At 40.8% G+C, this 12,548-nt stretch overlaps 1 protein-coding gene across 8 annotated transcripts in view; it reads right to left on the reverse strand.

Moving 5' to 3' along the window:
* Positions 1 to 12,548, reverse strand: part of TNRC6C (trinucleotide repeat containing adaptor 6C) — a 992,178-nt gene that overhangs the window by 514,159 nt on the left and 465,471 nt on the right. For all 8 annotated transcript variants that reach the window (XM_078654625.1, XM_078654629.1, XM_078654624.1 and 5 more), the window contains one exon: positions 7,474 to 7,619. In XM_078654625.1, the coding sequence (XP_078510751.1) occupies positions 7,474 to 7,619 (146 nt within the window). The remainder of the gene's footprint in view (positions 1 to 7,473; positions 7,620 to 12,548) is intronic.

A 12,548-nucleotide genomic window follows, 5' to 3' on the forward strand; every position in this document is an offset into this window, starting at 1 on the left:
GTCCAGTCTGCTGCTGACGGGGGCCTGTGTCACCGTTCTTCTTGTTTCGGTCGGGATCCACTTGTAGATCCTGCGGAGTATGCGGAGGGTGTTGTAGCCGGAGGAGGAGACGGCGTTGACCTGTTTAGACATGGAGAGGGAGGAGTTTAGGATGAATCCTAGGTTGCGTGCATGGTTGGTGGGTGTCGGTGCTGTTCCCAGTGTGGTCGGCCACCAGGAGTCGTCCCAGGCTGAGGGGGTGGGTCCGAGGAGGAGTACCTCCATCTTGTCAGAGTTCAGTTTCAGACGGCTGTTCCTCATCCAGTCGGCGACGGCCTTCATTTCCTCGTGGAGGTTGGTTTTGGCGGTGTGCGGGTCCTTGGTGAGGGAGAGGATGAGTTGGGTGTCGTCAGCGTAGGAGATATTGAGGTCGTGTTGGCGGGCCACTTGTGCGAGGGGGGCCATGTAGACGTTGAACAGCGTCGGGATGAGCCCTGGGGGACACCGCAGATGATGTTGTGGCCTCGGATCGGTAGGGCGGACGCTCTGGGTTCTGCCGGAGAGGAAGGACGTGGTCCAGTCAAGGGCCTTCCATGGTCTGACGACAGTGGTGGTCAAGAACCATAATTTCGGTCGAAACAGAATGTCTCTAAGTGAGTTGCACAGGGACATGGGTACTCACTGCGCATTGTCCCGAAGGGCAGTGCTGCATTTGGATGCCAAACTCTATTTCTGGAACAGATGCAGAATCCAATATGCAAAGGGCCTCTTTCTCTGCTGCCAAAGCCTTGTCCAGTTCCTCCTCCATCTATTTGACATTGTGTTGGCCAAAGATGTCCGGAGTTTTTTCCAGATCTCGGCGCTAAATCTCTTTGTGACGGTCCCCCAACGTTTTTTTCAATCGGAAAGCTAGACAGGTAATTTGGGTGGCAGTTGGGACAGAATTCAAATGTAGCTTGGTCCATCAGCAATGCATCATTGATAAACTCCGATAAGACAGGAAACAAGGTCCAAATGTAAAAGGCCCAAATAGGAGAGGCTTAAAGGTCGTAACTGGAGAACATCAAATTGACGATCGAAGGATTGCTTCTGTTTTTGGAAGGCAACAGAGTAACGTGAACGAAAACAAGACCGAAAGGTATAGAGGTGAACAACGAACCGAAAAGGACCTGAAAACTATCTGTAACTGGAGAGCCGAAGAACACCTCTCGATTCTCTTATTCGAGAGACTTCTTCGAAAAAAACAACTTGCAAACATCTGGACCCAGCACCAGATGGCAGGAGTATGCAGAGCACGAGCCACACATGCTATCAAACAATGGCACTACATATAAGGCAAACATATAATTTTTTATAACGATGCACTGGTGATTCTTAAAAGACATCAAGACACCGGACTTTTAAATCGGTTCAAACTGCAGTACCAACTAGATTGGTACCTAAAAAATCACAAAAGGGCTCTCAAGCACTACACTTACACCTGATAGTTTGTGGCATTGTTCAGCCAAACAAATTTATAGCAGAGAAGTGTGTGAGAGGAAACAAGCAGATGTTGCTTTGAGCCCAGATGAAGTAAGCCACAAGACCTACATGTACCTTTATGCATGTAACTTGAAATCCAAAGTAACCAGCAAGAGCAAATCATTTTGAGTTGAAAAGTTCTTTGCCAGCTTTTGGAGAGAGTAAATACAACCTGTGCATCACCAAAGACATTAACAGGAAATATATTTAATGTTTTACACTGTTGATTATATTAAAAGGCCACTAACTGAAAAGCATATTTCCATATGTAAAATTGCCCAACGTTATGAAAACCTTTGTTATACAGAAATAGAAATATGGACATGTGTACAATGTCCTTTTTGTGTAATCCAGAAATAGACAGAACCCTCTGGTATGATACAGCTGGCACTGCAAACACAAATGCTTATTTAATATTTCCTGCAGAACCCCAGTCTCTAACGGAACCCCACACAAGATAGACCGTCATGATTTCAGGTTAGAGAAATAGGATTAGATTGCCTACAGCTCTGAGTAGTTGATGACAATATTCAATGTATGTATCTTTTGGTATTTCTATGGCACAAACCTAGATAAGACCTAACAGAGGGCTGTACATTACATGGGGAGTTGAGAGACAATATGCAAGATTGTGTACATCAAGTGGGGATTACACAAATACATTTCACACATTATATTTCACATTTTTAGGCACAAGAAGATTAAGTGATTTTCCCAGAATCACACAATATTGAGTTGAGGCCGAGATTCGAACCAGGGTCAGAAGCTCTAGCCAATTACCCACATCTACTCCTATTCCTCACTTGAAGGCTAAGAGGGAACTTGAGTGCAGATGTACTATGTATGAGTGGATGAATTATTGTCATCAGCCTTACATATGATTTTCCCGGCAAGTGCATTGTGTAAATTGATGTATTTTTCACACAGAGTGTACTGATGATTAAGACTGTTCTCTCTATTAATTAGCATATATGACATTTATTACACCTGTAGCATTTGGAAAACTATAGATGATGTAATAGCAGAGTTAACTCGCCAGTAACATCGAACCTTCATGAAGTAGGATGCTTTTCTACAAATGTATCGCTATTTTTAGATACATTTATCAGTACTGATCATAACTCAAATATAAGAGGAATTCTCTTAATTTGCAAAAAACCTGCAAAGGTTCAGATTCTTCATTACAACGAAGACCAAAGCGGTAGATGGCTCTTGGTGAATATGTCTATCAATGGCTGGGTGTGCAATCTAGTAGGATATTATGGTCCTAATATAGACGACCCGTCCTTTTTAGAAACAATAAGGAACCATTTAATGACCTCTTCGGACCCAATAATATGGACAGGGGACTTTAATGTTTTAAATCCAAAATTAGATAAATCCACCCATCACAGTGGACAAAGAGGTTATGCTCATTCTAAATCTAGACAGTCCCTTAAGGGGATAATGGAACAAATAGGCCTGGCTGACTTATGGAGAGAAAAAGCGGGCAATAAACAAGGGATATCTTATAGAAACTTAAAATACAAACATACCTCAAGGATTGATTTTGCGCTATTTAGTTATTCCCTCCAAAACTTTATAACTAGTATCAATTATATTCCCTCTCATCTATCGGACCGTTCGACTCTCTTATTTGTGTTAAAACTTCCAGTTCAAACTAAACACCTTTCCTGGTCATTTGACCGCACTATCTTGTTAGATCAAGAGGAAGTGACATACTTGTTGAGTGAAACAAGAATGTTTTTAGACATAAATTTGAGCTCAGCTTCCCTCGACACGGTTTGGGAGGCTCTAAAGGCATTCTTGAGGGGATGTATAACAAATAGATTGTCCCACCAGCATAAAATATATAGATCGAAGATTAAAAACCTCGAACAAGAACTAGGAAAGATTGAGCAGAGGCTCGGAGCCTCAATTGGCTCACCTCAAGATCAAAAAAATAGGTCTGACCTGAAAAACCAATGAGATAACATATTACAAGAGAGTAACGAAGAGGTGGGAGGCTAGTAAAATCTCTCATTTCGAATTTGGAGAAGCAGCGGGCAAGATTTTGGCTTGGAAGGTCAAGGCCGATCAAGCCAGAAACTATATTAGAGAAATCAATGTTGAGGGCGAGGGTGCCGCTAGGATATCTAACCAAGAGATAAGTACTGCCTTTAGGGAATTCTTTGAGGAAATATACAGGGATGATACCCCAGATGAACAGCACACAAGGGATCTATGGTTAAATCAAATAATTTTACCGACCCTCTCAACTACACAGCGCGAAGGGATTGAAATGGAAATTTCCGAGACGGAAGTGAGGAAAGTCATTAGATCACTAAAACATGGTAAGGCCGCAGGTCCTGACGGGCTTCCAGGCGAACTATATCGGGCCTTGATAGACGTAATTGTCCCTATTTTAACGGCCCTCTTCAATTAAATCCTGAGGGAGGGCCATGACCCCCCTAGATCTTGGGCTGAGGCCACTATTGTATTGATCCCCAAACCAGGTAAAGACCCAACTTTATGTGGGTCATACCGCCCGATATCCTTACTGAACAGCGATTACAAGATCTTTGCTTCCATCATGTCAGCTAGACTGGGTTCAATAGCGGGGGTAATCATACACCAGGACCAGAAGGGATTTATCAAAGGGCGCCAGCTATCCGATCTAACGTATGATCTTGTGGGGGCAATTGATATCGCCTCTTCCTTTTCCCTTCCGTTGGCAACACTCACCTTAGATGCGACTAAAGCTTTTGATAGGGTCAATTGGCCCTATCTTGGTGCTGTCTTGAAGAAGTTTAACTTCGGCGAGAAGTTTTTTAGCACTGTAGCACTAATGTACAAAGCACTATTGTACAAAGCACCAGCCGCACAGCTTTTAATTAATGGTACACTGTCTGACTCATTTAAAATTTCGAGAGGCACAAGACAGGGCTGCCCGCTCTCCCCTCTCCTCTTCAATCTGTATATTGAACCATTTGCAGAAGTCTTAAGGGGAGATGTACTTATTCCATCATTCAGATTTGGGGAGTGGTAAAGGCGGGTAGCTCTTTATGCAGACGATATTTTAATTTTTACCTCTGATCCGGAGACCTCATTTCCAGAGGTTATTTAGAGAGCCGAAGAGTTTGGCCGCATCTCGGGGTAAGAGATAAACGCAACTAAAACCGACATCATGGCATGGAACATCCCCAATTTACAGCTGGATGTGACCAACTCAATGCGATATCTGGGTATTCGAGTAGTACAAGATGTCGGTAAAATTGCCCAAGTCAACTTAGAGTGAGTGTTTAATGAGAGTAGGAAACTGTTAAAAGCTTGGTCTAATCTTCCATTGACTATCCTCGGTAGAATAAGTCTGATAAAGATGTCTATTCTCCCTAAATTTACTTTCATTTTTAATACCATCCCCCTCGCATTCGACAATAAATTCTTGGAGAAATCCCAGAGAGAGTTAAATTCCTTCATCTGGAACCATAAATCGGCGAGAGTAGCATGGAAAAAACTGAGGAGGAGGAGGGAAAAGGGGGGGGGGGGGGACTGTCCTTGCCTGACTTGCAGTACTATGCTTGGGCCTTTCAGCTGTCCCACTCCAGAATGCTATTAAAAGTTCCATCTAACATCTATTGGCATAATGTTTAAAGCCATGTTGTCTGGTTCTGCGATACCAACCAATGGTTTTATGTTTAAATTTGGGGATCAGAAATACTTCAAAAAAGTGAAGCTAAAAACTCTCATGTCCCAGGCGATTCTCTGGTCACAAATAGGGAAAAAACTAGGTTTGCCGTATTTCTCAAACTATGCACCTATCTGGGAATCTCCCGGGTTACCGCTCTGTCTCAAAGATAGGCTGGTAATTCCAGTGAGAGATGGAGGAATATCAACCTGGGGTGATTTACTTGTAGGCGAAACTCTGAGGTCCTGGGAGGGGTTACGGGAACAACTGGGCCCAGAGTTTTCGAGGTTCAAGTTTATACAACTAGATAGTTGGGTGAAAGCACTGTCTAGGTCAGGGGTAACACTTGGGAATAGCAGTACCTTAGAACAAAACTTGGTAGAATGACCAGGAGGAGGTAAAGAAGTTTCGCAGTGGTACTGGAATCTGCTAGAAGAGATAGACGGAGAATTTATCCTCCCGGAACAATTATGGGGATTAGAGCTTGGGGCCCAAAGAATTGACATATGGCAGAAATCCTGCACCCTGTTATATAAAAGTGTTAAACCTGCATGGCTAGGGCGTAACCACCTTTTTACGATACATCGAGCCTATTTCTCCCCCCTAAAACTGTCTAAATTCATTCCAGGAAAGAAATGCAATAAATGCAACTATATTGCGGCTTCGGACATTCATATGTTTAAAGATTGTCCCAGCTTAACACAGTTCTGGAATGAAGTGAAAGAGACTCTGGACTCCATTCTTAACATCTCGGTGTCCATTACACTATCTCTTATTATATTTGGATGGGACAACAGTATAAAGGGTCATGCAAGGACATTTTTGTTCTATGCAGTATTACTCGCAAGAAGAGAAATATGTAAGGTTTGGATAGAAAATACGGCACCAACACACGCAAACTGGTTGTCATCTCTGTATGAAACATCTAAGACAGACATGCTGAGATCGTGCAGCTCACGTAATGTGGCTTTTTGGGATTTTTTGGTTCAGTGGAGACTATAGCCAGGGTTTCTCTCCCCCCCATCCCCCCACAAGAACCAGGCCCCCCCCCCTATCGGTGTTATGGCTGGTTCCACAGGTTTTAATACCAAGTATGGAGTCATTCCCTGTACCTCTTCGGGTCATCTTCTGCCGATTTTCTTCTCATTAATCGCGTCCTCTGGTGCAGCCACAACTACGCACTTTGATTTAAGATGCGCATTGCACTTGGAGGCTATTTAAGAGGTGGGCAAGGCAAATGAGGATTATAAAAAAAAAAAAAATATCGCTATTTTGTGAATGTGATATGGCTATACATATTTTTTCAAAATTGCTGGACTTAAAGTTCACTTGTTTCTTTTAATAAACACATCTGAATAGTATCTGTGACAGTGTGGCACCATAAGGAGAGGGCTATATTAGACTACAGTGAAGAGTCAAATGTTATCCTAAAATATTGTTGAAGGAAGTTTATTAATGTGCTTGAAGAGTGTTGTTGTAAGCTTTCAGCATGCTGTGAAAGATTCCACCAAAAAAGGATGGTGACAATTTACTCCTAGTAACAGCTTTTATGAAGTTACCTTCAACTGCACCATAACACTTTGTTTCTGTTTCAGCTTTCTCTTCAGATGTGGGGCTAAAGATAAATGTAACCTTTAGGAACAGACATTTGTCCCCGATTTAACAGTGGCAAAGTAATGTGAGAATTATAAGCCTGCTTCTTGTTTCTCTGGGAATGCCTCTGGCATTGTGGTGAGTTGCTCCATCTGAACTACCCTATTACCAGTAAATCAGGGTAACATGATTACCAATTATGTCAGGTTCTGATACATCTCACCATCAATCAGAGACTGATGGCTTCTACTTCCTTGCCCTCAAGTGTTCCCACCAGCGGTCTCCAACCAACCCAATCTCCATTCCTCTCATACTGGTCAGACAACCAAAGCAGATCACTCACAACACATTTAAAACCCTATTGGGCAAGATACTAGTGTTTTTTAAATCAAAAGGCTCAACCTTAATTACCCCTCATCCTTTCCCCTCCTTAGATCCCTTTCAGCATTTTGAGACACAAATGAAGTTTTCACATCAGCAACATGTATAACATGAATAGAAACATATCAAAGAAACAACAGAATGCAGAGTGTGCAAATAAGAGAAAGAAACCTGTATCTCAGTGGCTCACCTTACAGACGCTACTACATAAAAACATACATCTACTGGTTTTAAAACGAAATCCTGGCCTACCCAAGTACAAGCCGAATGGGAGCGGCTTTTGGGTTGCCATATCATAGTTGGTAATGGAAACACATCTGGAGTGAACTTACCTTGTCTAGGAAGTTGGGGCGGTCCATGGAAGACTCTTTGGAGATAGGTGGTGGGCGGCAGGCGAGGGCTTTGTTGACCATCCCATTATAGTCAGTTATTCCCATTGCACGCTTGTCCAGTTCCACCTTCTTTTCCAGCAGAGCACCTGAGAAGAGAGAAAACAAGAATGTGGGATCATCTGGGCCTTACTAAAAATACAGATTTCCCTATTATATAGAACTAGGAAATTTCAATTCCCTTAACGACAGGACACATGAAACCCCAACTAACATGCATGTATCCCTAGAAGGTAATTCTAGTGTTTAGTTAAAGTGCCAGATGATACTGTATTTTATAAGTGGGAGAACCATCCAACCTAAAAATGAATTGCAATCCAAGAAACTAGGTATCAGCGTCAACATTTTTCAGAAGTCCTGGAAGAGACAGTGTATAAAAAACTAGTTACTTACCTGTACACTATGGTTGTCCAGTATTATCTTTCATAGATTCACATGCTTGTATCGTCCCAGTCGTCATGGTGGGAGTCCCCCGGTAAAAGAATAACCATAGCAGTAAAAGAAAAAACTGCCTCTAAACCATAGAGGAGCATATCCTTAGGTAACCGCTCAACCTCATTATGTGGTCCAAACCACAGCCAATCAGCTGCCAGCCCTGAGATACACCATTCCCAGCAGAGCCACCATACCTCAGATTTCCAACAGCCTACGGAAGAAACCAGAGCTACGGAAGAAACCAGAGATAAAGGCGGTCTACCTAAAAAGAAACTGGAAGGTGGGCGGGACGCATGTGAATCTATGAAAGATAATACTGGAGGACCATAGTGTACAGGTAAGTAACTCGTTTTTTCTCCAGTATTGAGTCTTTCATAGATTCACATGCTTATATCAGAATAGATAGCAGTCCTTATTCCAAACGGCGTTTCTAGGCTAGACCCTTTTGTCTCAGGGCTCTTTGTCCTTTTTTTTTTTTTACACGCTATACAGTATAGCTTAAAATTGCTGTAAGACGGACTCATTAAGAATTTTTAAACAGTTCCTTACTATTATATATATATATATATATATATATATATATATATATATATATATATATATATATATATATATATATATATATATATATATATATATATATAGGTGTACACTTTACACAATTTGAATGCTTAATAAAATATATGTACCTGGTTGGGTGTGTGCATTCACACACTGATGAAGGCAAATCGCCGAAACGCGTCTGTGGTGTAGCTAGCAAGTGAATAAACTACTCCGTGTGAAGGAACCTCCCGAGTACTGTTTTCTTTCCTGGGGATTGTTGCCGGGATTTGACGAGCGCAATATATATCTATATATATATTCACTGAAAAAACCATAGGTTATAGACCATATATAGTTAGGAATTAGCATTTACAAAACCTTGAAAATTCACTGAAAAAACCATAGGTTATAGACCATATATAGTTAGGAATTAGCATTTACCATGTCATGAATGATGTAATATGTGACATGATCAGCAGTGGATTGCGGGTGCGCGATATATAGTTAGTGCAACTAACTATATATGCGAATTTCAATGGTTTTGTGTGAGTAAAATAAGGTTTTGTAAATGCTAATTCTTAACTACATATGGTCTATAACCTATGTTTTTTTCAGTGAATTTTCAAGGTTTTGTAAATGCTAATTCCTAACTATATATGGTCTATAACCTATGGTTTTTTCAGTGAATTTCAATGGTTTTTTAATAGCAAATATCAAAAGCTGTAAAATGTATTCTTCTTTTAAAGGAAAAATATATTTTATATGTATTTAATATAATTTTTTTATGTATATAAATTTTTTGAGGGAACGAATTTATCAACTATCATGCTGAAGAAGAGTGTGGGGGGAAAAAAACAAAGAGGAGGACTAAGAGGAAAGAACAATCAGTTCAAAAATACAATTGCTTTAAAGCATGAAGTGCTTTTCCACACATTTACATTTAAATAACCCATATTAGAACATACAAAATATCTACAGAGGAGACGGTGTACATTGAATTTTAGACTCATCATTGGTACCTACATGTTGGTACTTACATCACCCACACAACAAAACAGCTCTATTCAGAGCTACCCTACCTCAAAGCACTCTAAAATATTATTTAACTATTTCCCTTGGTTTTCCCCTTGTTACGCTTTCCGGAACGCTACCCGGTGCGCGTACTGGGCGCTAACCGTGCGAAAATTTGATTTTTTTTTTTACATATATGGGCCTCCTCAGCCACCCTCAGAAAACCTAGGGGGTCAGGATATGTCTTCCGTGCCCCCTTATACCCATTCCCAACATTGTTTATCCTCCATCTTGTGACTAAATTCGTCCGAAACACAAGATGGCGGACTCCCGTTACGCTACCGGTGAGCTACCCAGTTCGCGTACCGGGTAACGCTTCCACCGCGAAAAATCGAAAAAAAAATTATTTTCTTTTTTTGCCCCGCGGGGCCCTTTAATAGCCCCCACATTAATCCTAGGGGGTCAGGAGGGGTCTACCTTGCCCCTTTCATTCATTTCCCCCTTCGTTTATTTCCACCTCTTGTCTCTCGATCCTACCGAGAGACAAGATGGCGGCCGCTCCGGACTGTTTAGAGTGTTGAGAGTCACCGGAGAGCCAATCCGCTTCTCCTCGCGAAGTTTCGTTACGCGTCTGGTACGCGAACCGGGGCGCACACCGGGACGCTGTCACAGATATATATATTTTTTTGAACGTTAATTTCTCAAAATCCACTGGAGAACATATCTTGAGACCTAGCAAAGGCACATCGGGCAAACAGTCTCTACAATTTTGCCAAGTTTCATAGAAATCCATTCAGCCGTTCGAGCTAAAAGTAAGTCCAACCGCCCTATGGAAAACTCAATGTTAAAAACACGTTTTGGGACCCCCCTTTTTTCTCGGCCCCGCTTGACGAAACCCCCCCAAACTTTCAGGGGACGCTCAGAAACAAAATGTGCCATTTTCCTGAAAATTTCAACCAATTCCGTCCATCAACGCCAAACATAGAATTTTCAGAAATCCCTATTCAAAAAAATCCTAACTATATATACCTACTGGCGACCGCCAGTAGGTAATATATATATATATATATATATATATATATATATATATATATATATATATATATATATATATATATATATATAACATTTCTATGTCAAAATGAAACCCCTCATTTTGTTCCTTTGCAAATTAAATGTTTTAAGTGTTAACACTTTATTCCAATCAAGATGACTTCAGGTGTGCCATACTTTTGTCATAAGTAAGACTGTTAGCGCTCTAGTTGTTCTTTAGAACACTCTGGGACATTCTGTCACTGGGCTATAGTTGGGCTACATCTGGCTGATATTTGGGCTACATTTGTTTTTTTTGGTCTCTGGTGGCCATCTTTGGGCTACATTGGGCTACATTGGGCTACATTTGGGCTCTAACATGTATATAGCCCAATGTAGCCCAATTTATATTTTTCAAAGTTAATTTTCGTAAAAACCACTGGAGCATATATCTTGAGACATAGCAAAGGCACATCGGGCTACCAGTCCCTACAATTTTGCCAAGTTTTGTGGAAATCCATTTAGCCGTTCGAGCTAAAAGTGAGTCCAACCGCCCTATGGAAAACTCAATGTTAAAAACACGTTTTGGGACCCCCCTTGTTTCTCGGCCCCCGCTTGAGGAACCCCCCCCAAACTTTTAGGGGACGCTCAGAAACAAAATGTGACATTTTCCTGAATATTTCAGCCAATTCCGTTCATTGACGCCAAAGTTATTTAACATAGAATTTTCAGAAATCCCTATTAAAAAAAATCCTAACTATATATACCAACTGGCGACCGCCAGTAGGTAATATATATATATATATATATATATATATATATATATATATATATATATATATATATAGAACGCTGGATCCTGACCGCCAAGAAATGACGGAAACAACAGGCGTTGACCTCGCATTCAACAGGTGTTCAATCCAATCATAAACACCAAAAGGAGCCACATCACGGAAATCTTTGCCAACAATCCATTTTAATTTCAACAGAAGTGCAAGAGCGAGTGCCCTCCCTGACGCGTTTCGCTCCGCAGGCGGAGCTTGATCACATGACGCGTCAGGAGTAGGCCGTGCATTAAATTTGAATTAAAAGCCCAAGCGCCTAAAGAAACAGGACGCAAGGGTTGCAACAAAGCAAAAAGGCATACAATTTTTAGTTAAAGACATAGTGTCTGTCAAAACTTGTTTTGCATCTATGTACAAGGGGACAAAAATAAGAGCATAGTGCTCACATGTTATGTCAACAACTAAACATTACAAAAATAAATGTAATGAATATTCACGGGGAATAAAGTATAAATTGTCCATTGAAACATTCAACATCAGGACCTTGAGCAAAAATTAATAACATTGGATGTAAATCAAAAATGGTCCATCACAAATGGAAATAAACAGTGTGTTTAAACATGCACATGGAAAAGCATCCAAACATTCTGTTCTTTATCAGTCCCCAAGCTGTTGATTGTACTCTCCCTGAGCAAAATTGTTGACAACCCCTAACAGAAACACAATATACGTCAAATGACAGAAAAAGTGCCCGAGTGCTAAAGTGCAAATGTTTTAAGAACAATTTCATAATCCAATAAAATGTATTATATCGGCTGCAGAAGAACCTGATTTGAAAAGACTCAAAATGTAAACAAGAAAGATACAGTTAAACACTTCAACATATCGCGTCCTATTGATAAATCAAAAACAAAACCATCACCAAAAAAATGTAAGGACATGGAAAAGTAGAAAATGCTCATATCACAAAAAGCAAGGTCAGGTATATACAATTCATAGAAAATGATGTAATTCATCAAAAGCATTCAAACCATTTGGGGCCCGGGTATCAAGCAACATAATGAAAAATGCCTCTTTTTGACGAAGCAATTTTTCACGATCACCACCTCTGCCTGGATTGGCTACGGAACACAACAAAGGGTACTTAAGATCTTTTCATTTCTTGTCATGTACTGATTTAAAATGGCGAGCCACCGGGTAGTTCATGTCTGA

The sequence above is a fragment of the Lissotriton helveticus genome, chromosome 7 (genome assembly GCF_964261635.1).
Source record: "Lissotriton helveticus chromosome 7, aLisHel1.1, whole genome shotgun sequence".
NCBI lineage: Eukaryota > Metazoa > Chordata > Amphibia > Caudata > Salamandridae > Lissotriton > Lissotriton helveticus.